This window comes from Asparagus officinalis, chromosome 7, assembly GCF_001876935.1.
Source record: "Asparagus officinalis chromosome 7, Aspof.V1, whole genome shotgun sequence".
Lineage (NCBI taxonomy): Eukaryota > Viridiplantae > Streptophyta > Magnoliopsida > Asparagales > Asparagaceae > Asparagus > Asparagus officinalis.
The window spans coordinates 150,503,173-150,529,007 of NC_033800.1; the positions used below are offsets into that span (position 1 = coordinate 150,503,173).

A 25,835-nucleotide genomic window follows, 5' to 3' on the forward strand; every position below is an offset into this window, starting at 1 on the left:
AAGTCTATGAAGTAGTTTGTAATTTTCATATAATTCCTAATCCAATTTTCATTTGAATATTCTTTACCTATATATTGTAAAAAAGGCATACTTTTGACATATTTATTTTCAGGATAAATTACAATAAACCCCAGGAACTTTCAGTGTTTAGTCGTAAACTCCTGTGAACTTCCAAAATCACACTAAACCCCCCAATAACTTTTGCTGAAAACTCCCATGAACTTTTTGGTAAATTACACTAAACCTCCATTAACTTTCAAGATGCCTTTTAACTCGTTTTTTGGTTCTAATTTATGGGGGTTATCTCCAAAACTCAGAAAGTTCACAGGGTTTTTTTGCAACTCGAAAAAGTTCATGGTGGTTTAGTGTGATTTTGAAAGTCCATGGGGGTTTGCTACGAAACACTGAAAATTCATGGGGTTTAGTGTAGTTTACCCTTAATCAACATAATTTCAGCGGGGGGTGGGGGTGTTCAACCACTCTAATGGCTATTCATGGGCCGCATGATGTGGAGAGAATCCCTCTTTAAGGCCAGGGCCAAGCCCACTTCATATGAAGCCGGTCCACAAAACGTTTCACCCTCAACGATCTTCTCTTTCCCAAAACCGCCTCACCCCTCACGATGCCGATCTTCTTCCTCCTCGCGACAATATCCACGTCCCTTGCCCTAATCTTTGCCTCTCTCTCGACGTCGGTGATCATATCAAGGAGGCGGAGGAGGAGGAGATCCGTCGGATTCTTCCATCCGTACACCAACGACGGCGGCGGAGGGGAGAGGGTCCTTTGGTGCGCGGTTAGGGCAGTTCAAGAGGAGGATCCCGATCTCGAGGTCTCGGTTTTCACCGGAGACGATGCCACGCCAGAGAGCTTGTCTTCTCGAGCCCTCGATCGATTCGGCGTCCAGCTTCTTCGCCCTCCGATGGTAATTCGATCTTCGCGTTTTTTTTAAATGTCTTTTTTTTGGCAGATTCAGATCTCACAAGTTCTAGTTTGTTCAGTTTTACAGGAAAGCTAGAATTTTAGGTAGAAGTCTATGAAGTAGTTTGTAATTTTCATATAATTCCTAATCCAATTTTCATTTGAATATTCTTTACCTATATATTGTAAAAAAGGCATACTTTTGACATATTTATTTTCAGGGTAAATTACAATAAACCCTAGGAACTTTAGTGTTTAGTCGTAAACCCTTTTGAACTTCCAAAATCACACTAAACCCCCCAATAACTTTTGCTGAAAACTCCCATGAACTTTTTGGTAAATTACACTAAACCTCCATTAACTTTCAAGATGCCTTTTAACTCGTTTTTTGGTTCTAATTTATGGGGGTTATCTCCAAAACTCAGAAAGTTCACAGGGTTTTTTTGCAACTCGAAAAAGTTCATGGTGGTTTAGTGTGATTTTGAAAGTCCATGGGGGTTTGCTACGAAACACTGAAAATTCATGGGGTTTAGTGTAGTTTACCCTTAATCAACATAATTTCAGCGGGGGGTGGGGGGGTTCAACCACTCTAATGGCTATTCATGGGCCGCATGATGTGGAGAGAATCCCTCTTTAAGGCCAGGGCCAAGCCCACTTCATATGAAGCCGGTCCACAAAACGTTTCACCCTCAACGATCTTCTCTTTCCCAAAACCGCCTCACCCCTCACGATGCCGATCTTCTTCCTCCTCGCGACAATATCCACGTCCCTTGCCCTAATCTTTGCCTCTCTCTCGACGTCGGTGATCATATCAAGGAGGCGGAGGAGGAGGAGATCCGTCGGATTCTTCCATCCGTACACCAACGACGGCGGCGGAGGGGAGAGGGTCCTTTGGTGCGCGGTTAGGGCAGTTCAAGAGGAGGATCCCGATCTCGAGGTCTCGGTTTTCACCGGAGACGATGCCACGCCAGAGAGCTTGTCTTCTCGAGCCCTCGATCGATTCGGCGTCCAGCTTCTTCGCCCTCCGATGGTAATTCGATCTTCGCGTTTTTTTTAAATGTCTTTTTTTTGGCAGATTCAGATCTCACAAGTTCTAGTTTGTTCAGTTTTACAGGAAAGCTAGAATTTTAGGTAGAAGTCTATGAAGTAGTTTGTAATTTTCATATAATTCCTAATCCAATTTTCATTTGAATATTCTTTACCTATATATTGTAAAAAAGGCATACTTTTGACATATTTATTTTCAGGGTAAATTACAATAAACCCTAGGAACTTTAGTGTTTAGTCGTAAACCCTTTTGAACTTCCAAAATCACACTAAACCCCCCAATAACTTTTGCTGAAAACTCCCATGAACTTTTTGGTAAATTACACTAAACCTCCATTAACTTTCAAGATGCCTTTTAACTCGTTTTTTGGTTCTAATTTATGGGGGTTATCTCCAAAACTCAGAAAGTTCACAGGGTTTTTTTGCAACTCGAAAAAGTTCATGGTGGTTTAGTGTGATTTTGAAAGTCCATGGGGGTTTGCTACGAAACACTGAAAATTCATGGGGTTTAGTGTAGTTTACCCTTAATCAACATAATTTCAGCGGGGGGTGGGGGGGTTCAACCACTCTAATGGCTATTCATGGGCCGCATGATGTGGAGAGAATCCCTCTTTAAGGCCAGGGCCAAGCCCACTTCATATGAAGCCGGTCCACAAAACGTTTCACCCTCAACGATCTTCTCTTTCCCAAAACCGCCTCACCCCTCACGATGCCGATCTTCTTCCTCCTCGCGACAATATCCACGTCCCTTGCCCTAATCTTTGCCTCTCTCTCGACGTCGGTGATCATATCAAGGAGGCGGAGGAGGAGGAGATCCGTCGGATTCTTCCATCCGTACACCAACGACGGCGGCGGAGGGGAGAGGGTCCTTTGGTGCGCGGTTAGGGCAGTTCAAGAGGAGGATCCCGATCTCGAGGTCTCGGTTTTCACCGGAGACGATGCCACGCCAGAGAGCTTGTCTTCTCGAGCCCTCGATCGATTCGGCGTCCAGCTTCTTCGCCCTCCGATGGTAATTCGATCTTCGCGTTTTTTTTAAATGTCTTTTTTTTGGCAGATTCAGATCTCACAAGTTCTAGTTTGTTCAGTTTTAAAGGAAAGCTAGAATTTTAGGTAGAAGTCTATGAAGTAGTTTGTAATTTTCATATAATTCCTAATCCAATTTTCATTTGAATATTCTTTACCTATATATTGTAAAAAAGGCATACTTTTGACATATTTATTTTCAGGGTAAATTACAATAAACCCCAGGAACTTTCAGTGTTTAGTCGTAAACCCCTGTGAACTTCCAAAATCACACTAAACCCCCCAATAACTTTTGTTGAAAACTCCCATGAACTTTTTGGTAAATTACACTAAACCTCCATTAACTTTCAAGATGCCTTTTAACTCGTTTTTTGGTCCTAATTTATGGGGGTTATCTCCAAAACTTAGAAAGTTCACAGGGTTTTTTTCCAACTCCAAAAAGTTCATGGTGGTTTAGTGTGATTTTGAAAGTCCATGGGGGTTTGCTACGAAACGTTGAAAATTCATGGGGTTTAGTGTAGTTTACCCTTAATCAACAAAATTTCAGCGGGTGGGGGCGTGGGGGGGGGTGTTCAACCACTCTAATAGCTATTCATGGGCCACATGATTTGGAGAGAATCCCTCTTTAAGGCCAGGGCCAAGCCCACTTCATATGAAGCCGGTCCACAAAACGTTTCACCCTCAACGATCTTCTCTTTCCCAAAACCGCCTCACCCCTCACGATGCCGATCTTCTTCCTCCTCGCGACAATATCCACGTCCCTTGCCCTAATCTTTGCCTCTCTCTCGACGTCGGTGATCATATCAAGGAGGCGGAGGAGGAGGAGATCCGTCGGATTCTTCCATCCGTACACCAACGACGGCGGCGGAGGGGAGAGGGTCCTTTGGTGCGCGGTTAGTGCAGTTCAAGAGGAGGATCCGGATCTCGAGGACTCGGTTTTCACCGGAGACGATGCCACGCCAGAGAGCTTGTCTTCTCGAGCCCTCGATCGATTCGGCGTCCAGCTTCTTCACCCTCCGATGGTAATTCGATCTTCGCGTTTTTTTTTAAATGTCTTTTTTTTGGCAGATTCAGATCTCACAAGTTCTAGTTTGTTCAGTTTTACAGGAAAGCTAGAATTTTAGGTAGAAGTCTATGAAGTAGTTTGTAATTTTTATATAATTCCTAATCCAATTTTCATTTGAATATTCTTTACCTATATATTGTAAAAAAGGCATAATTTTGACATATTAATTTTCAGGGTAAATTACAATAAACCCCAGGAACTTTCAGTGTTTAGTCGTAAACCCCTGTGAACTTCCAAAATCACACTAAACCCCCCAATAACTTTTGCGAAAACTCCCATGAACTTTTTGGTAAATTACACTAAACCTCCATTAACTTTCAAGATGCCTTTTAACTCGTTTTTTGGTTCTAATTTATGGGGGTTATCTCCAAAACTCAGAAAGTTCACAGGGTTTTTTTGCAACTCCAAAAAGTTCATGGTGGTTTAGTGTGATTTTGAAAGTCCATGGTGGTTTGCTACGAAACACTGAAAAGCGGGGGGGAGGGGGGGTTCAACCACTCTAATGGCTATTCATGGGCCGCATGATGTGGAAAGAATCCCTCTTTAAGGCCAGGGCCAAGCCCACTTCGTATGAAGCCGGTCCACGAAGCTTTTCACCCTCAACGATCATCTTTTTCCAAAAACCGCCGCATCCTCACGATGCCGATCTTCTTCCTCCTCGCTACAATATCCACGTCCCTTGCCCTAATCTTTGCCTCTCTCTCGACGTCGGTGATCATATCAAGGAGGCGGGGGAGGAGGAGATCCGTCGGATTCTTCCATCCGTACACCAACGGCTAGGGCCAAACCCACTTCATATGAAGCCGGTCCACAAAACGTTTCACCCTCAACGATCTTCTCTTTCCCAAAACCGCCTCACCCCTCACGATGCCGATCTTCTTCCTCCTCGCAATAATATCCACGTTCCTTGCCATAATCTTTGCCTCTCTCTCGACGTCGGTGATCATATCAAGGAGGTAGAGGAGGAGGAGATCTGTCGGATTCTTCCATCTGTACACCAACGACGACGGCGGAGGGGAGAGGGTCCTTTGGTGCGCGGTTAGGGCAGTTCAAGAGGAGGATCCCAATCTCGAGGTCTCGGTTTTCACCGGAGACGATGCCACGCCAGAGAGCTTGTCTTCTCGAGCCCTCGATCGATTCGGCGTCCAGCTTCTTCGCCCTCCGATGGTAATTCGATCTTTGCGTTTTTTTAAATGTCTTTTTTTGGCAGATTCAGATCTCACAAGTTCTAGTTTGTTCAGTTTTACAGGAAAGCTAGAATTTTAGGTAGAAGTCTATGAAGTAGTTTGTAATTTTCATATAATTCCTAATCCAATTTTCATTTGAATATTCTTTACCTATATATTGTAAAAAAGGCATACTTTTGACATATTTATTTTCAGGATAAATTACAATAAACCCCAGGAACTTTCAATGTTTAGTCGTAAACCCGTGTGAACTTCCAAAATCACACTAAACCCCCCAATAACTTTTGCTGAAAACTCCCATGAACTTTTTGGTAAATTACACTAAACCTCCATTAACGTTCAAGATGCCTTTTAACTCGTTTTTTGGTTCTAATTTGTGGGGGTTATCTCCAAAACTCAGAAAGTTCACAGGGTTTTTTTGCAACTCCAAAAAGTTCATGGTGGTTTAGTGTGATTTTGAAAGTCCATGGGGGTTTGCTACGAAACACTGAAAATTCATGGGGTTTAGTGTAGTTTACCCTTAATCAACAAATTTTCAGCTGGGGGTGTGTTCAACCACTCTAATGGCTATTCATGGGCCGTATGATGTTGAGAGAATCCCTCTTTAAGGCCAGGTCCAAGCCCACTTCATATGAAGCCGGTCCACAAAAAGTTTCACCCTCAACGATCTTCTCTTTCCCAAAACCGCCTCACCCCTCACGATGCCGATCTTCTTCCTCCTCGCAACAATATCCACGTCCCTTGCCCTAATCTTTGCCTCTCTCTGGACGTCGTTGATCATATCAAGGAGGCGGAGGAGGAGGAGATCCGTCGGATTCTTCCATCCGTACACCAACGACGGCGGCGGAGGGGAGAGGGTCCTTTGGTGCGCGGTTAGGGCAGTTCAAGAGGAGGATCCCGATCTCGAGGTCACGGTTTTCACCGGAGACGATGCCACGCCAGAGAGCTTGTCCTCTCGAGCCCTCGATTGATTTGGCGTCCAGCTTCTTCACCCTCCGATGGTAATTCGATCTTCGTGTTTTTTTTAAATGTCTTTTTTTTGGCAGATTCATATCTCACAAGTTCTAGTTTGTTCAGTTTTACAGGAAAGCTAGAATTTTAGGTAGAAGTCTATGAAGTAGTTTGTAATTTTCATATAATTCCTAATCCAATTTTCATTTGAATATTCTTTACCTATATATTGTAAAAAAGGCATACTTTTGACATATTTATTTTTAGGATAAATTATAATAAACCCCAGGAACTTTCAGTGTTTAGTCGTAAACCCCTGTGAACTTCCAAAATCACACTAAACCCCCCAATAACTTTTGCTGAAAACTCCCATGAAATTTTTGGTAAATTACACTAAACCTCCATTAACTTTCAAGATGCATTTTAACTCGTTTTTTGGTTCTAATTTATTGGGGTTATCTCCAAAACTCAGAAAGTTCACATGGTTTTTTTCCAACTCGAAAAAGTTCATGGTGGTTTAGTGTGATTTTGAAAGTCCATGGGGGTTTGCTACGAAACACTGAAAATTCATGAGGTTTAGTGTAGTTTACCCTTAATCAACAAAATTTCAGCTGGGGGGTGTGTTCAACCACTCTAATGGCTATCCATGGGCCGTATGATGTGGAGAGAAGCCCTCTTTAAGGCCAGGGCCAAGCCCACTTCGTATGAAGCCGGTCCACGAAGCTTTTCACCCTCAACGATCATCTTTTTCCAAAAACCGCCTCATCCTCACGATGCCGATCTTCTTCCTCCTCGCTACAATATCCACGTCCCTTGCCCTAATCTTTGCCTCTCTCTCGACGTCGGTGATCATATCAAGGAGGCGGAGGAGGAGGAGATCCGTCGGATTCTTCCATCCGTACACCAACGACGGCGGCGGAGGGGAGAGGGTCCTTTGGTGCGCGGTTAGGGCAGTTCAAGAGGAGGATCCCGATCTCGAGGTCTCGGTTTTCACCGGAGACGATGCCACGCCAGAGAGCTTGTCTTCTCGAGCGCTCGATCGATTCGGCGTCCAGCTTCTTCGCCCTCCGATGGTAATCCGATGGTGGTTTGCTACGAAACACTGAAAACTCATGGGGTTTAGTGTAGTTTACACTTAATCAACAAAATTTCAGATACTTTTCGTTCTGTTTTCTAAATTGCTCTTATTTATCATCAAGCGGAATGATCTCTACTCAGTTTTTTTTACTGCCCCAGTAACAAAATTTAGAGGTTTTTGTCTTTAGACCCAAAGGCTTACCATGATTTATGTTTAAACTCAATTACTTTTCTTTGTACTAGATTGGATGCACGTGCATTGGTAGTTAAATATCATTTTTGGGGTCTATTTTATTATATAACTCGGTTGTGAAATATTTCTTTTATTTCCATGGGAAGAAGTAAAATAATTTATTGTCTATACATCTATATAATTATCAAAAGTGTTAAAATTACCATGACCAAAGTCAAAATTACATGATCAATTCGCATAAGCATGAAGGTCAAAATCCTTTTATGAAAAAAATATATCTTTTATGCAAATAATTTTATTCTTACTGCAATCCCATGTTGTCATCTTATCATTTGCACAAATTTACAGTATAATATTCTAATTTTTATACCCTACATTTAATAATCTAATAATTTTTCTTTAATGTGATGTCTCATGAGGCTAATAGACTCTTAAGGAAAGATCACATACCAATAACCATGGATCTTAAATATGAGAAATTTCCCAAGTTAATACATTTATATTTTATCTATTTATGTTCTGAATTGTCAAAGTTAGAAAGCTATGAAATCACTGATTGATATATTTCTTGCTAGTATGTATCCTTTTCTTAGTAGAGTGACTTTTTGTTTTTTGAGGCATAAAAATGTTATATACCTAACTTTGACTATTTCACATAATTGGAGATATTCTCATGTCTTTAAATTATTATTATTATTCTAATTAATGAGGATCATATTCCTCTTTATTTAAGTGTACTTCTCCATCCCATTCGATTACTCTTACAATTCAGAATTTTTTTAGCTTAACTGTCTTAGTTAGACCTTCTATTAAGACTCATCTATATTTCTTAGTACCTAGTGGTTAGTGTTATTATGATGGGATGTGGTTACTCTAATTCAAGTCTGTCAAAATAATTGTAAGTGGTCAAGGCTCTAGATTTTTGAAATGTTATATATTCAACATCTCATAATTAAAATATCATAAAAACTTAAACAATACCTTTGAGTAATTTTACTCAAACAATACCATAAAAACTTAAATAATATATTCAACATCTCATAATTATAATATCATAAAAACTTAAACAATACCTTTGAGTAATTTTACTCACATAATTATTTTAATTAACATCCTATTGAACATGTTAAAGACTCGCAATTGGTGAAGACTCTTAAATTTTTTGAAATTGGTGAAGTCTCTTAAATATTTTGAAATGATACATATTGAACATCTCATAATCAAAACATTAGAAAAACTTAAATGTGTGACTAAAACTAGTTTATACCTCTTTGCACGTGTCTACAAGGATAAATTGGAAAGACAGAGTGTTTAAAACGGAATGCATTAAATTAGAATATAGTTGTAAATTAAGAGTCCTTATTTGAGTAATTTTACACACAATATGCTTTTTAATTAACATACTTATTGAACATTTGAAAAGCCTAAAAATCAATGTTTTCACTTTTTAAACTACTCATTTCCATTCATTAAAAAATAAAAAATAAAAATCCTTTTCCTCTGAGTTGGTTGCTTATAGTAAAATGTTACACCTTTCCTATTGATATAGTAAATTATTAAACAAACGATATATCTCATGTTAATGCAGATAACAATGCGAACAAAGTATAATATTTTAAAAGTTAAATATCAGAAAAACTCCCTTCAACTTTGGATAATAATGAGATAACCCTGCATAACTTTGAAAATATTAGAAAATCCATTTAAGTTTAGGGGCAATCAGAATACCCCTTTAACTTTGAGATTTTATCAAGAAACCTCGCTAAAGTAATATACTAGGGGGATTTTTTGATAAAATCTCAAAGTTGAGGGCGTTTTCTGATAAAATCTAAAAGTTAAAAGGGTTTTTTGATAATCACCACTTAAGGGGATTTTTTGATATCATATCTCAAAAATTATGGATTAATTTTAGAAAACCCCCCTCTACTATTTCAATATGAGAAAACCCCTTCAAGTTTAAGCATATTGTAGATAATCCTTCTTTACTATAAAAATTTGAGATAACCCTTCGAAATTTCCTCACTTAACGCCCCAAAATATAGGGTGTGTCTGAGAAAACCTCGATCAACTATTTTACTTTGAAAAAATCCTACATGTTTGGGCTTATTATAGATAATCCACCACAAGTTTGAAAATTTAAGAAATCTCTATGAACGCTTTTCAGTTTATGCCCCTGAAAGCTGACATTGTTACCCTAATAACTCAATAAGTTTTATGTTTTCTCACTTAATCCCCAATATTTTTTTGGCAAAAAACCTGCAAACATGAGATGTTTATAACTTTGAGATTTTTTTCGGGTGTTTGTTAGTATTGAAATTTTCAAGAGGTTGATTGTAATTTTAGATTTTAAGGGGTTTTGTTTCTAATTTTAGATTTTTCGAGCTTTTTTTTTGTACTTTTTATTTTTCTGGGTTTTTTCTTGTAATTTTCTTAAGGTTTCTTTGTAATTTTCTAAATTAAAGGGTATGTTTATAATTTTTAAGATTTTTAGGGGGCTATCTGCAATTTAAAATTGTTCAGAATACGATTTGTTTTATTTTAATTTTATTATATTTTTTGTATTTTTTATATTTTTCATGTGTTTAAAATTTTGAATTTTTAGGGGGTTGTTTGGTTTTTTATATTTTAAGGGAGTTGTTTATACTTTTTAGATTTTGAATAAGTTATTTGTAATTTATCAAATTTATGTGGGCCATTTATAATTTTAGAATGCTAAGAGTCTTTTTTTCATATTTTAGATTTTTCAAAGTCTTTTTTTGCAATTTCATGAAACCCTCAAAATTAACATATGGGTAAATTTTACCAAACCTCAATAAGTTTACTAGTTGGAGCTAAATCTCAAATATCTTTAAAACTCTCATAAAACTCCTAATAACTTTTCAATAAGTTTACTAGTTGGAGCTAAATCTCAAATATCTTTAAAACTCTCATAAAACTCCTAATAACTTTTGGCTGAAAACCCACAAAGTTAACATCAATCAAATATCTTTAAAACTCTCATAAAACTCCTAATAACTTTTGGCTGAAAACCCACAAAGTTAACATCAATAGTTTACTTGTAGTCAAATGATCAAAATACACCCAAATAACCCAGTAAGTTTTACATTTTTTTCACTTAACCCCAAAATTTTTTGGCAAAAAAATGGATGTTTATAAATTTCAGATTTTTTAGAGGTTTGTTTGTAATTATTAGAAATTTCAAGAGGTTGATTATAATTTCTTGATTTTAATGGGGTTTGTTTATAATTTATAATTTTTCTAGGGATTGTTTATAACTTTTTATACCTTTTTGGGTTTTTTGTAATTTCTTCAGAGCTTCTTTGTAGTTTTCTTAATTAAAGGGCTTGTTTGTAATTTTTTAGATTTTTAGGGGGCTGTTTGCAATTTAAAATTTTTAAGATGCTATTTGTCAAATTTTACTTCTTATGGGATTTTTTTTTGTAATTTTCATAATTTTCATGTATTTTTGAATTTTTGAATTTTTAGGAGTTGTTTGTGATTTAAAATTTTAAAGGGGTTTGTCTTTATTTTTTTGGATTTTTAAGAGGTTCTATGTAATTTATGAATTTTTTGTGGGTCATTCATAATTTTAGAGTTTTAAGAGTAATTTTTTCAATTTTAAGATTTTCAAGGTTTTTTTTGTAGTTTTAGATTTTTATGGGGCTATATGTTTTCTTCAAAGCTTTATCCTGATTTGTTAGTGGGTTTTTTGTAATATTTAGAAATTTAATTAGGATTTTTTGTTGCTTTTAAAATTTTCTCTGTGTTATTTGTAATTTTAGATTTTTAGGTAGTTATTTGTAATTTTTTATATTTGTAGGGTTATCTGTAAGTTTATGGGTTAACTTGCAAATAAGAATGATTTGAGCTGTATACACTATCCTTGAGGGTTAATTTTAGCATATGAAATTTTTTAAGGTAACACCATTTTGTAGGTTAAGTGCAAAACATCAAAATGTTTTGGACGTCTTCTGAAATTATCAACTTTACTGAGGATTTAGTGAGAATTGCAGATATTTTGGGAGTTTAATGCTCAATTGAAAGTTATGAGAGGTTTATTGAAATATACTTTTTAAAATATTTAAGGAGGGTCACATGACAATTTTTAACTATTTTTAATTGTAGATAATTACAGTTTGTTTAGAATTAACAAAAGATGGTTATTAGAATTTTCTACTTTTTCATGGATGGAATTCTCTAATTGTGGATATGAACAGTTCTAATTTAATGAGAATTCGTAGGAAGATAGGGTTGGTTGGACACGTGTCATATTCTAATAGGATAGAGAATTGGTGTTTTCATATTAAATTTTGGTTAAAGATTTTACCTTTAAATTATTTGAATATATATTATTAATTAGGATAAGGTTAGAATATAAAATTCAAAAGGGTTAAGGGTAATATTGACCCTGGATTTTTTTTCAAATTTATTATTAATTAGGATAAGATTGGAATATAAAACCCAAAATGGTTAAAGACTTAAAAGGTAATATAGACAATGAAAAGTTTTTCTCAAATTTGTATTTTTATTAGGAGTATGATCGTTAGACCCAATCAACTATGCATATTTATCTTTAGACCCAAAAAATTCTCAAATTTGCTTCAAACTTTTGTGGCCTCCCTAAAAGTTTTCAGTAAATCCAATTTTACCTCTCTTTTTCTCATTTAATTCTCTCTGACATCCTCTCTCTTATTTCCATATTCAACTTTTATAAACCCATTAAATACGCATCAACTCTCTTAGTTCCTAAGATTTAAATACTAAATTTTAGTCAGGGTTCATCTCTTTGTTGGTATTTTAAGGTTTAAATCTTTCAATTCCCCAACTCCTAATTTTTAGCATAAATTAACGTAAGCTTTTGGTACAATTATAGCATTAATTTTTCTTTTTCTTTATAACAAATTTTCACATATTATTCATGATTCCTCATGATTGCTATTACAATTAATAAGAATTAATAATACTAAAAAATTCAAAAATTTTAATTTTAATTTCATAATTTTGATTTTAATTTCATATGAGACAGAGATTTGAGGAGATGTGGGTGTATTTTGGGGTTTTTACCTCCTAAAAATACAAATATAATATACCTTTATGTGTGAATTATGCTATTTGTGTTTAAATACAAAAAGAGAAAGTTGATTGGGTAAAGATACAAATAAATTCAACTTGGGTTTAAACATAAATCGGGGTAAAACCTTGGGTGTAAAGCAAAAAACTCAAAAATTTATCTCCCTTACGGTCAGCAATAGCGAAAAAGTCAAACTATTTATCCCCCTAGAGCAATTGTGAAAAGGTAAACTAGTTCATAATCTTATGAGCATCAACCTTGAAATAAAGAAAAGCTTAAAGGTTTGACATCTTTTTAAGTTAGTTCAGTTCTGATTCATAATTTGTATCAAATGCAGTTTATAGGGTATGTTTGTTTCCATGAGATTCTTAGAAATCCAAAGAAAAAGTGAGTCCCATATCAAGTATTCTTTCCGAACGAAAATTCATAACTAAAACTTTGTCTTAGTACCCCCACCCCCCACCCCCCCAAAAAAAAAGTTAACTTGGGAAAAGTCACCATTTCTGGGTTAGAAATATTCTCTTTTCTCACGAATGTAGCGGATAAAGTGAAAAGTGATGCCCACATTCAACTTTTCATTCGAACAAAGTAAAAAAAACAAGTATTTTCCCCTGGAAAACCCGAAAAAATATGAAAATAAGTATCTATGTAACTATATTAAAAATAAACCGTCTTGATAATGAGTTAGGCATGGATAACAGCGTTGAAGCTAAAATTACAGGAATAATAGGTATTTTGAAGGGAGACAGATCAGGAATGATTGACTTGTGTCACGTTCCTGCTACGAGTGATAGTTGTGTTTTACTAGAATAGTATAGAATATGCTGTCTACTTTGTAAATTAAATAGGAATATCTTAAGCTCAATTAGTTGCTTCTTAGAGGGTATTGCACCTCTTAAATTCTCGAGGGGAGGGAGAGAGAGAGAGGATGCATGTTTGATAAGTGCAATATTGTGTTTATGCGAGTGGGCTTATTGCAATTATGCCATGAATTTACAGGTTGTTCGGCTGTCCAAAAGGAAGTGGATTGAGGAGAAGGCCTATCCACACTTCACTATGATTGGACAAAGTATGGGTTCTGTTTACCTTTCATGGGAGGCTCTACGAAAATTTACACCTCAATTTTATTTTGACACCAGTGGCTATGCATTTACATATCCACTTGCCAGGATATTCGGATGCAAAGTAATTTGCTACACACACTATCCTACAATCAGCTCTGATATGGTATCTCGCGTTCGACAGCGTAGTTCAATGTATAATAATGAGGCTCTGATTGCTAAAAGGTACGCTTCTGCAATGATCCGAATTAATGATCAAATAGATTACTATTTATAGCTTATATATTATATAAGAGTATATTTCTTTATTAAACAGTCATTCATAACCTCCTCAATACGTGCTGCCGCTTGATAGAACTGACAGGAATGTGCTTCCTATTGAGCATAAAGTTCTTGAAAAGTATCGACAACAAGGTTTCTCAAGTATCTGTCAGGAATGTGCTTCCTATTGAGCATAAAGTTCTTGAAAAGTATCGACAACAAGGTTTCTCAAGTATCTGTAACTTTCTTCTACAGTTCTACATAATAAAAGCATCCTGTGTATTGATTCCTGTTTTCATCCTTTTCTGAACTGTTACTTATGACAAGTAAACATTACACATTACAAGAATATCTATGTAGGCTAATCCAGTTTTATTTCTATGATGTTCAGTTGCTTCCTTCGCTTTATGAATTATACATTTTTGGTTTTGAGCACAAAAGAACTGACAAATATGTTGTTCTGGAATAAAATCTAGCTTGTCGAGTTGCGGATTGAGATTTAGTATCGCTGTATCTAATACTTTTTTGGTCTCTTCATCTTTGTAGTGTTTAATCAGCATAACATCGTAAAGTTTAGAGTCCAAAGTACAATTTTTTGTTCATCTAATTTCCATATTTTTATAGATGATTTATGGGGTGTGAGCTGGCCCATTTGTAGCATATCAGGCTATACTTTGGCTTCAACCTACATACTGGAAGATGGATGAGGTTTGTTGACAACAGTTAACAACACAGGAAACATAAATCATTCATTGATCAAAATGTGAGTAGTTACTAGTCAGTGGTGCCCTTAGAATGTTAAAAGATAAAAGAAGAAATTGATTTAGTCATTAGATATTAAAATGGTATTTGCATGATTGCGAATCCTCCATGGAAGCTTAGGCGGAGGAGGGGATGACTGTAACAAATTGTTCCTATGATATGAACTAAAATGGCCTTTCCATCTTACCAAGAGTTGGAGGGTTCATTAGTATTGAACATGACATGTCCATCAATGTTTCATAGTCAGAAATCTATAAATATAAACCTTTCTTCACCTCATAATATACTGTATTCAATGAAGTACATTTTGCTCCTCCATAAATAATTTTTCTCTTTGTGGTTGTGTCATATATGAATAGAGTTATTATTGAACATGTGATCATTGAATTTATACATATCTAGGAAGGTACACATATCTATCAATGGCCTTGTGCCTTGATTTAGAGGAAATCACGTTAAACCCGAAGAACTTTCAGCATTTTGCAGTAAAGCCCAATAGCTTTCAAAATCGCACTAAAGCCCCCAATAACTTTTGGAATTGTAGAAAACCCACCTATAAGTTTCTGCGTTTTGCAGATAACCCCCATAATTAGAACCCAAAAAAAAAGACATAAATGTCATTTTGAAAGTTATTGGGGTTTAGTGTAATTTACCCAAAGATATTGTGGGTTTTTGCAAAAGTTATTTGGGGTTTAGTATGATTTTGAAAGTTATTGGCAGTTTACTTCAAAGTGCTGAAAGATCTTGGGTTTAGTATAATGTACCCCTTGATTTAGTTAGATTTCTGCATCCAGCACTGTACGTGTCAGAGCATGAAGCCATGACTATGTCTACAATTCATTGGATTGGATAAGTCCCTTCAAGCCCTATCCTTTCCCTCAATGACCAACTCCAACCCTCTCCCAAATTCCTGACAACATTACAGAGGGTCCTCCTTACAGTTGATGAATATGAAAAGTGATGGTTAATTGGATATAAATGATCTTGACTTTATCCTTTTCCTCCCAATTTTCTTTTATATGTCATTACCTCCCAAAAAAAGCTTTTAAATCCTTCAACAAAGTTCAATGGAAAGACTTTTTTGTTTGAACTCACCTTTGTATTCATAGGGTATGTATGTTCTTGGACAAATTTTTGTGCATTGTGGGAAAAATGCTTTTTTACTTTTGCAGATGCTAACTTATTGCGATTCTTTTATTGACACAGTATTTGGCTATCCCGATGCAAGGTAATTTATTACGCATTCTTTAGTTGGTTGTATGGTTTCGTGGGGTCATATGCACATCTTGCAATGGTGAATTCTTCATGGACAAAATCCCATATTGAGAACTTATGGAAGATTCCTGACCGTACTAGGAGAGTTTACCCTCCATGTGATACATCATCTCTACAGGTATATTTGATTTCATTCCATATTTTTGACTTGTCTTCTTGAAATTCCAATCTAGTAGCTTTTCATGATAGAAATGTTAGCTATAAATTTTATCACTTAGTTCCATTCTATTAAGACATTTAGCTCTATCTGTGTCATATATGTGGTGGATTTATAAATCACTTTCCTTGTATATAAAGTGTTTACTCTGTCCATAATCTTCTAGTTTCATGTCATAGTAAAGAAAGTGTATGTGAATTGTGAAATTGATTCCTTTTAAATATTTTGAGCGCGATAAAAATAGAATTGACGCGTACAGAAGTTTGTATATCTGCGAGAAATATAAGCTTTATTTACATTATATTGTAAGGTATTGGCGAAGATTCTGTCGTGTATATGTCTCTCTGCTGAAATATTCAAGGTAGCGACTCTCACAGATGCAGTTAGATAAAAAACCTAGAATGTGGGCAGCAGGTGGCAGACAGCAGAAGGATTAGAAGGGGAATGAGGACAAGGTGCAATGGATAGTTTGGGCTATCAAAACTAAAAATATAAGATTTTGGGGAAAATGTCCATTATGACTAGTTAGGGTTGTAAAAGGTTGGATCTGACTTCTAAAACGCTTATAAAATCTTGTGCTGTAATGATTTCTCCCGAGCATGTGAAATTTGAGTATGGCTCCTTATTCAGGTTGATACAGTGGGTTTCAGCCTTTAGGAGTTGTGGGTGTAAAATTATTTTAAATCTTGATGGAGAGAGAAACTGAGGGATTTAGCCCTTAAAGATTTGACCTTCAATAGGATTCCACTTCCATACATTTATCTAGATTGGAATTCGCCGTATTTTGAATATCGGAGCAGTGGCATGTCTAGGTTGTTCAATTATTGCCATAGGAGGTGGTAACAAAACGATCTGAAAGTATTCATCATCAACTACTATATATAAATATAGCAGTTCATGAGTGGCTATTCTTTAATGGGCTTGATAGCTCTGAAACAAAGTACACCAGAGAGGAAAGCCCTCATATTTTAAAGAAGAGTGCTCTGTTCACTCCCGAATGGAAATAGCCAAAGAGGTTATAAAAATAATACAAACCTTCTTCGACTTCCAGCATTTTTGTTGGAATGTTTATTTTAAATCCTTCCTATATATAAATCACCTGAAGACTTATAAACAATTCTAGGGACGCAGCGACTTTTTTAAAGCTGGTCATAACTAGAATATGAGGAGTTCCTATTACGGATGAGGGGAGAATGAAACAAGAATAGTGATTACTATTTGCATCAGCAATTCTTTTAGCAATTTATTTCAATTTCTGCCTTCACAAGTAATACATCACACATGCTATTTAGTTGGTTAGAAGTAAGAAAGAAGAACACTAGTTTACTGATAACAAGCCTGCTTCACCAATATCTTATTAAAACAGTAATTATGACAAACTGCAGTAAGTGATATATGAAAAAAGTATGAAGTCAAATGAAGGTTAAGCTACATAACCTGTAATTATTTGATTAACTGATTTTTATGACATTAGATGTGAAATAAAAGTACCAGGTTGCAACCATGAAGGTGTTGACTAGTTTTCAATGTCCAACCTAACCAAGGAATTGAACTGGGGATTCTATAGGTAAACATCTAATTAGAGACTGAGTTAGGGGTTTTAATATGTATGAGATATTGTTTTGTGTTTAGATGGTGCAACATGCTTAGTTGTTACGGATGCATTCTTTTTATAGGAATGCTTATGTACTTTGTGATTATGAATTTCGTCTCAATTATGAATTACATGCTTATGTGTTCCATGGTTTGGAATTTTATAGGTACTAGGGATTCATTTGATCTCATCTAGATATGAATTCCAATAGCATATTTTAAATAGCTAAGTCCCCCTACCTTACCTTTTACAAACTTGTCATGTCCCGTACCTATAACGTAGGATCACACAGTTTTGTGGTTACTGAAATTTGGTTGGCTTCATACCTTGCAGTTGCAATCATGTCATCATTGTTAGGATCTGCAGGAAACCCTAGAAAGGTTGTTTTTTTGGTGTGTGTGTGTGTGGGCGTGAATAGGGTGATTATGAATTTCATCTCGATTATGAATGACATGCTCATGTATTCCATGGTTATGCATTTTATAGATCCTAGGGATTCATTTGATCTCATCTAAATTATGAAGTGCAATATTATTTTATATATGCTTAATATAGTCGTCTCCTCATACCCTACATTTTACATATTTGTCATGTCTTGTACCCATACCTGTAACCGCACCTAAGATAGGATCACACAGTTCGGTTTCATGAGAGTGAAAGTAAAAGAGGCACACTTTTCAAGTATAAGCAAGCATGCCTTCGTTGTTGTTTCACTCAACCAATCAAACAATTTAGTTTGATTAGATGTATCTATCTTGAATTATCTTTGTAGTTTCTTCGACTAACCTAGCCTAACAATGATGCTAAAATATCTAGAATAGCAAATCTTCCTAAACAATGCGTGATTGTGTATTCATAATTGTGTATTCTGTTTCTCCCTCATTGTTGTAGCAATTTTCCTAAACAATGCGTGATTGTGTATTCATAATTGTGTATTCTGTTTCTCCCTCATTGTTGTAGCAATTAGATCCGATGTGTGTCAACTTCTACATTTAAAAGACCATGCTTATATGACTAGGCTTCGCCACCTTTCATCTTCCATCTATGTTATATTGAGCATCATGCCTTGGTTTGTTGTGTTTCAGTATGAATATGCATTCATCAAATAGACCAACATATGACTGTAGAAGTTTGTTTCTTTTAGACTTGAGATGTGATTTAGTTGAAAGCTTGGAGGAAAGGATATTTACAAGGAAGGACAAGGACACGCCATTTAGCCAAATGCAGTATTGCCTATAGAATCTATTCTAGTTTCCTAGTATTACAAGCCAACTTTATTTAAAAACAAGTCAGGTTTCATGACAGACGTATAGTCTTCAATGTTTAGTTGTCCTGAAATGTCTTCTAGTACAGGAATCCTCCAAACTATAATAACAAGACGTGTGGATATGTTTTATACTTTCTAAATGTCAGTACAACCATGTAAATACCCATGTATGCAATCTTTTTAACTAAAATTACCAGATCAGAGTTTAACAAAACAGTCTTACTCATACCTGATACAATCTAGTCAACGTTTTAAAAAGCGCTAGGAGGTTCTAGGCACTGGACGTAGCGGCTAGGTAGGCGCCTAAGTGGCACGTAGGTTTTTTAGCACTGATAGAGGAAGGGTTTTTCTCAAAGATCAAAAATCATATCCTCACCGTTTTATGTGAGATGAACTTAGATTGAGTTCTGATATAATCCATTTTAACCAAACCTGTCCTCTTCATCCATTGTTTTTTTAAGGGGGCTATAAGCCCCATTTTAACGCGATGAGTCCATGTAAGTGGCCCATGTTTTCTTAGGCACTCTCAACAATCAAGTGAACGGCCCAGTTACCTCTTAGGCTTAGGCTGGCGCCTAGACCGCTTTGTTAAAACATTAATATCTCCAACGAAATCTGCAGATGTTACAGCAGAGTCATGATGTTTTTAAATTATTTTCAGTGTTATCACTTTAAACTTTGAACTATCATTGTGAGCGTTCAAGAAGTGCCTGATAGACTAAAGAACCTAAAACTTGAAATGTCCTGGTAATACTTCAAAAACTGTTTTCAGTCTAGTCTTTCAGGTATCTAAGCCTTACTTTTCCTGTATGTCTTGGCATTTTGCCAATTTTTGGATCAGGTTGACAACACTACTGGTGAGTTTTACATCTAAAGCGTTTTAATCTTGAGTAATACAAATTAACATCTTTTCAAGAAATACATACATTTTACTCTTGTTGAATGACTTGAATCTGACTTTGTCATAATATGTCATTTCATCTCCTTAATTAAGATTTCATTTACCACTACCTTCTGAATTCCTTTGTTATAGGAACCTTCTGAATTTATATTTGTTTGGCATTTAATGGGATATTTTTAGTTACTCAGCGTTTCCAGTAATTTCTTTGAAAGTTGGTTCTACTAACCAAGACCAGCTTCTACAAAGCTTTCTGTCTTATAAAGCTTGTGAATATGTATTTGGGTTTGCACATTATGAGTTTCATTTTCATAAAATCATCTGCTATGGAGATATCACTAACAAATTACTTTCATGTGTTCAATCAGGAGCTCCCATTGACAAGGGCAGCCGAGGTTCCTATATTTATATCTGTAGCCCAATTTCGGCCAGAAAAGGTTTGTTGCTTACAAGCAAGTAGTTACTGAGCGAATTGTTTTTCTTTAAAAATCATAGAGTGGAGTTTATCAGTCTTAACTCATTGCTAACTTTTCCATCAGGCTCACACCCTTCAACTTGAGGCATTTTCACTTGCTGTCCAGAGACTTGACTCTGACTTGCCTAAACCTAAGCTCCAGTTTGTTGGTAGTTGTAGAAATAAGGAAGATCTCGGGAGGTTGCAAAACTTAAAAGATAAATCTAGGGAATTAAATATGGATGAGCATGTGGAATTCCACAAGGATATAACGTACAGGTCAGCATGCATCACCATTGTTTTTGTCAATATTGAAATGCATTACTACTGTTATATTCAAATTTCACATCTCTGTCTTTAATTGAAATGCATTACTACTGTTATATTCAAATTTCACATCTCTGTCTTTAATAGTGTGAGCGAATCATATGGCAAAGCAGATAGTCTTGGAAGATCTGTCACCCGAACCGTATATTCCTATGTTTTATTCAATGAAATGTTACTAAATAAGTTCCCATTCTTCACTTTCTTGAAGTAAATTATTATGGAATAATGGCTTTGATTAATCAACTGTCTGATTAATATGCCTATCAATTTCTTTAATAGAAGTAGAGCATGTGCATGTGCAATTTGGATGTACATTGGGTTGAATCATTGGAAGCTTAGCTCGAGGGAAGCATTGTTGAATTTGGCTTTAGCCTTCAAGGAATCTTCCAGTCTGTTTGTTAGTAGCACGTCTTCCTCAACCTAGGAAGCAAAGGATCGGCACCAATGCCAATCAGTTGGGAAAATATGAAGTGAAGGATCGGCACCAATGCCAATCAGTTGAGAAAATATCTATCTTGCTAGACTAGGTTCTATATCCTTTAGCTGATAGCATCTTAAAGTGCAATTAAGCCTCCTGAACTATTGTTAAAGCCTTCATGGATAATAATTGGAGTGAATGAGGGAGGGGCTTATGCTTGATGGTGACTTTGAATCTTGAACACTAAAGAAATGGTTAATCGGATTGGTATGTATTATAATATTATATCCTAAATGAGTAATTTTGCTAAAAAAGACACATTCGTGCGATAATGGTGCATTTTCAATATTACAGTCAGATGACAGGTTTCTAATTGGTGCCTGATTTTTGAAAAAAAAAATAAAATTAGTGATTTCTAAGCAATGTGTCCGGTTTGATGAAAATTCACAAGTTATCTTGAAATTGTGATTTTGAAGATAATCTTTGGTTTGAGTAAAAAATTCAAATTTCATGATCGTCTCTTCGCATAATATGGTAATTTTTATCTTGGGAAAATATGAATGGTACTAAGAAAAATAGAAAAAATCACTCAAGCTTGATCTTTTCTTTCTTTTTATGTTTCTGTTTTTCTCTTCCTTTCACTGAGCAATTTATACAAATACTGTGCTTATATTCTTGAAATAAATTGTTTATGGCAAGTTTACTCTTCACAGGGACTTGATACGACTTCTCGGAGGTGCTATTGCAGGCCTTCATTCCATGATTGATGAGCATTTTGGCATAAGTGTTGTAGAGTACATGGCAGCTGGTGCCATCCCAATCGGTGAGTGTGTGAGATTATATATGTTTCAAAAAAATAATTTAACTAAGAATTATTCTCGCACGACAGAAATATATCTACGTTTCTTAACGATTTTCGTTTCTGCTTCAGCCCATAATTCAGCTGGCCCCAGAATGGATATAGTTCTAGGTGAAGATGGATGCCAAACGGGATTTCTCGCTTCTAATAAAGAAGAATATGCGGATGCTATCCTAAAGGTTTTAAATATGACAGAGGCAGAGAGGCTCACACTTGCTGCAGCTGCAAGAAAGCGAGCTCAGAGATTTTCGGAGCAGAAATTCTATGAGGATTTTAGAGCAGCAATTCACCCGCTCATCGCTAATCCAACAGCTTTGAGGTGAAGAAAGAGAAAAGTGTACTTCCAAAGGGTTTTCCCCTCTGCAACAAGGCATGCTATGGTGCATGGCAGTTACCCTTTAAAATCTTATGATCGAAAGGGTTGTGATGCTAGTCAAGAGATGTGCAGTGGTGGAGATAAGACGATGCATGATAAAGCGACATGAATTCTAATTTACGGGGTCCTTATTTTTGTGAGCGCACAGTGCTGATCTTTCCCTCTTTATTTTATACCTGCTAGAGTGGAAACTTGTTGACTTCCGTATAAAAGGGTATATACGGTTTTTTAACTCGTGCTGATGGTGGGGGGAAAGAAAACTGATATGTAGATACTTTTGACACAAAAAGAGAGAGAGAGAGATGTTACCCTCTGTTTTGGGTCATTGAGTTCGACGAAAAATATATAGCATGATAGCATGAGAGTATGTACAGATAAGCGAAGGAGGAGCATGTAAGTCGAAACTATGATTTTGAATGGTTGCATAATTTCAACTCCCATGCTCGTCCTTCGTTTATGTTTACATACTGTCATAATGTATATTTCAATAAAACCTATGCCTGTTCCTGAAGCTACGCAGCCACAACCTCTCAACGTTTATTTATGCGCTCAGGCGACGCGGTGCAGTTTTCAAGCGTTTAACCTCTTGTTCTTTGCTCGGGCTTCGTAATTCTTGATTCTACGTAGCATTTCTCATGGATGAAATACTTGCTCATCTTTTGGCACTTCAAAACTTCACCTCATTGCTCAGCTGCATTTTGCAATTCCTCGTAGTAAAAGTACTTATTTACTTATACATTCAAGAGTGATAACTCTTGCTATTTGTTAAATTCGCGCTACGGTCACATGATTTATGGTGTACAAACTTTTAGTAGTCACTTACATTTTAGTAACTTCATGTTTGTATTCACGTTATTCTTACCCGTGTAATTTTAGTTTTGTCCGCCACCTCACCTCGACAAAACCAAGTCTTGAGTTTTTAATAGGATTAATTATAGTCCAGTGCTCTGAGGTGGCGTATATGCATGAATAGCTCTAAAGTTAGTGATTGCAGTAACACTAATAATTCTGAGAGTTGCTTGCCGTCTAGGCTCTGGGTCACCCTTCAGTTAAAATTTATAATTTAATGGTTACTCGTGTAAATACGCAGGCTCTAGGTTTACCAGTGGAATTACATCATACTTTAGGAAATCAGATTGTAATTAATCCTTTTTAATTTATGAGTACAGATTAATATGAAACGTAAAACCAAAAAAAAAAAAACTTGCAATACTGGATTAGGTCAGACGTCAAACTTTTAGGCACCGTTTGGCAAAGGGTTAAGGAAGAGGGATTAAGGATAATGGTTAACTTAGTTAATCAATTGTGAAGGGTTAAAAATATTCTAATTCCGTTTGGATTCGTTAGTTAAGACAAGGGGTTAAGACTTTTGTGTTTGGCAAATAAAGAAGGGATAATGAGATTAATCTCATTAATTTTTTAAAAAATACCACTTTCGTCCTTACTGAAAATTTATAACTAATTGCCTCATTAATATTTATTTCGCGTTGTTTATCTTCTGATCAATTTCAAAGATTTGAAGCACTAATATGTAATTCAGTTGAGACACGTGGGATAATTTTTTTTTGAAATAACGCTAAAATGATAATTTGGTATTATTCAATAAATGATTGTTCAGAAGGTAAATTAAAATAAATTATCATTTCACATTATTTTAGCTGCTAAAAAGAGATAATGAGCTAACAAAATATTATATGGCTTCTTCTCTATCAATAAACCTGGCAAAAAAAAATGATTATAAGTTTTGCTCATATAAAATTATAAGTTTTGCTCATATAAAGATAGTAAAAAGACATAATTCAACCTCCTTATACTTTAATATTCGACAACTACATATTTCAATTATTCCAAAGCTGTAAAGCAATCTTGTTGCGAAGCTGCTCACCCCTTAAACTTTCATCTGCAACAACCATGTATTGGGGGTCTTCTTCCTCCTCCACCTCATCTTCATCCTCATTCATCTCTAATCCATTGAGCATATTAAAATATTTATCATTTCCCTGATGCCTTGCAATAAAATTATGAAGAACACAACAAGCTACAACGATTTTGACTTGAGTTTTATAAGGAAATGGAGCAGGAACTTTCAAAATTTTGAATCTTTGCTTTAAAATTCCCCATGCTTTTTCCACTGCATTACGTAGTTGTGCATGTCTATGATTATATTTGTCTTTAGTATCTCGATAGGCTCTGGTGGTCCTGTTTGCAAAATCTCCAAGATGATAACGTGATCCACGATATGGGCCGATAAATTTTGAAGTATTAGCATATCCTGAGTCAACTAAGTAAAAGTGACCTGCATATTTAAAATTATTCGACTTTAATACCAATTGATTTTTTTTAAAAAGAGAAGGAAAAATATTAAATTTTACCTTCAGGAACATTAAATTTACCATCTTCCAGTGTTGCACGGAGTACTGACATATCAGATGATGATCCCTCCCATCCAGCAGCCACATAAAGAAAAGTATGATCAAAGGAGCACGCTGCCATTACATTTTGAGATATGAAATTCTTTCGATTACGATACCTATTGTGTTTTTTTCTTCACAATTACAGGAATATGAGATCCATCAATTGCTCCTAATGCTTTCTGCAAATATAAAAATGTATAAGGTTCTAATGTATAGAAACATACACACAAACACATTAAAAAACCGATGAAAAAATATATGCATTTAGCTCTACCTTGAAATATGGGAAGAAATTGGGATTCTCTCGAATCTTAGGATGAACGTCTACGTCAGCCGTTGGAAGCTGGATATAATCTTGTTTCAAAGATAAAATAGCATTAAGCACATTATTATAATGCCTGCTAACAGTCTCTCCCGAATGTTGAAATATCTCAGCTAATACTCGATTTGAAAGGGCATGTGAAATTCCGTAGAGAAATATACAAAGTTGTTCATTGCAGCTCAAATATCTAGTTGGCCTTAAAGCATTCTTCTCAATTAGAACATTTTTAAGCAAAAGAATTGCCTCAGAACTCATTCGAAAACAAGAATATGAACGATCAGGATGTCTAGCCAATATATCTTCTACAAGCATATGACCAGAGAATGGCCTAGTTCGACATGGTCGAGGAACCTGCTTCATCACATTTGATTGATGAGTGATGCTTGTGTACCATTAAAAGGAACTTGTGTCTCTTCCACTTCTTGTACATCCTCTGAATCACTTAAATCTATCTCGTTATTGTGTGGCCCCTCAGTATCATCTAATTTATTGTCTGAACTAGTGCTTCCTTCACGTTCATTGAAGTCATCAGTAGTCCCAAACCACCAGCGTCCCTTAGGTGTGTTACCTCCACATAGAAAATCCATATCATCAAACTGAGGAAAAGGTTTGTTCTTAATTCTTAAATACTCATCATTCTCCTGCGGTAGAAAATTCATAATAAATATATCATAGTTTTAATTATAAAATATTCAAATTCAATAATTCTAGAAATTTAAATAATACCTTTATCAATGCCTCCCAATCTTTTGCAGTAGGTGCAATCACCATATTTTTACCTTCATCCCAACCCCAACCTGATTTATTTCGGAGTTTGTAATTGAGGTAATATTGTTTTTTCAAAATTTTATAACGAT

General features: G+C 35.7%; 3 protein-coding genes across 6 annotated transcripts; 1 reads left to right on the plus strand and 2 right to left on the minus strand.

Annotated features, from left to right (window-relative positions):
* On the plus strand, positions 5,169–22,753 carry LOC109848360 (GDP-Man:Man(3)GlcNAc(2)-PP-Dol alpha-1,2-mannosyltransferase-like). Of its 4 annotated transcripts, XM_020417817.1 has the most exons (8): positions 7,243–7,265; positions 13,533–13,602; positions 13,703–13,819; positions 15,824–16,010; positions 20,177–20,245; positions 20,348–20,541; positions 21,721–21,830; positions 21,939–22,753. In XM_020417817.1, exons 3-8 carry the CDS (start codon positions 13,758–13,760, stop codon positions 22,187–22,189), a joined length of 873 nt encoding a protein of 290 aa, XP_020273406.1. In that variant the 5' UTR covers positions 7,243–7,265; positions 13,533–13,602; positions 13,703–13,757; the 3' UTR covers positions 22,190–22,753. The 4 variants fall into 4 exon arrangements, with proteins under 4 accessions (XP_020273404.1, XP_020273403.1, XP_020273405.1 ...); XM_020417815.1 differs by lacking the exon at positions 7,243–7,265 and adding an exon at positions 5,169–5,221 and having other exon boundaries at positions 13,533–13,819; XM_020417814.1 differs by having other exon boundaries at positions 6,903–7,265; positions 13,533–13,819.
* Positions 24,081–24,765, minus strand: LOC109847993 (protein ALP1-like). The gene is made up of 2 exons (XM_020417242.1): positions 24,615–24,765; positions 24,081–24,538 (listed from the first exon to the last, which is right to left on the minus strand). The coding sequence occupies exons 1-2, from the start codon at positions 24,733–24,735 to the stop codon at positions 24,081–24,083; spliced, it is 579 nt and encodes a 192-aa protein (XP_020272831.1). The 5' UTR covers positions 24,736–24,765.
* On the minus strand, positions 25,165–25,789 carry LOC109848399. The gene is made up of 2 exons (XM_020417870.1): positions 25,705–25,789; positions 25,165–25,619 (listed from the first exon to the last, which is right to left on the minus strand). Exons 1-2 carry the CDS (start codon positions 25,747–25,749, stop codon positions 25,338–25,340), a joined length of 327 nt encoding a protein of 108 aa, XP_020273459.1. The 5' UTR covers positions 25,750–25,789; the 3' UTR covers positions 25,165–25,337.

Excerpts from the sequence above, each read along its gene's own strand:
- LOC109848360 (XM_020417814.1), top strand. The coding sequence starts at position 6,966 with ATGCCGATCTTCTTCCTCCTCGCTACAATATCCACGTCCCTTGCCCTA. Across the intron at positions 7,266-13,532 it reads AGCTTCTTCGCCCTCCGATG|GTTGTTCGGCTGTCCAAAAG; the intron begins GTAATCCGATGG and ends ATGAATTTACAG. Across the intron at positions 21,831-21,938 it reads AGCTGGTGCCATCCCAATCG|CCCATAATTCAGCTGGCCCC; the intron begins GTGAGTGTGTGA and ends TTTCTGCTTCAG.
- LOC109847993 (XM_020417242.1), bottom strand. The coding sequence starts at position 24,735 with ATGGCAGCGTGCTCCTTTGATCATACTTTTCTTTATGTGGCTGCTGGA. Across the intron at positions 24,539-24,614 it reads TAAATTTAATGTTCCTGAAG|GTCACTTTTACTTAGTTGAC; the intron begins GTAAAATTTAAT and ends TTAAATATGCAG.
- LOC109848399 (XM_020417870.1), bottom strand. The coding sequence starts at position 25,749 with ATGGTGATTGCACCTACTGCAAAAGATTGGGAGGCATTGATAAAG. Across the intron at positions 25,620-25,704 it reads ATTGGGAGGCATTGATAAAG|GAGAATGATGAGTATTTAAG; the intron begins GTATTATTTAAA and ends TTTCTACCGCAG.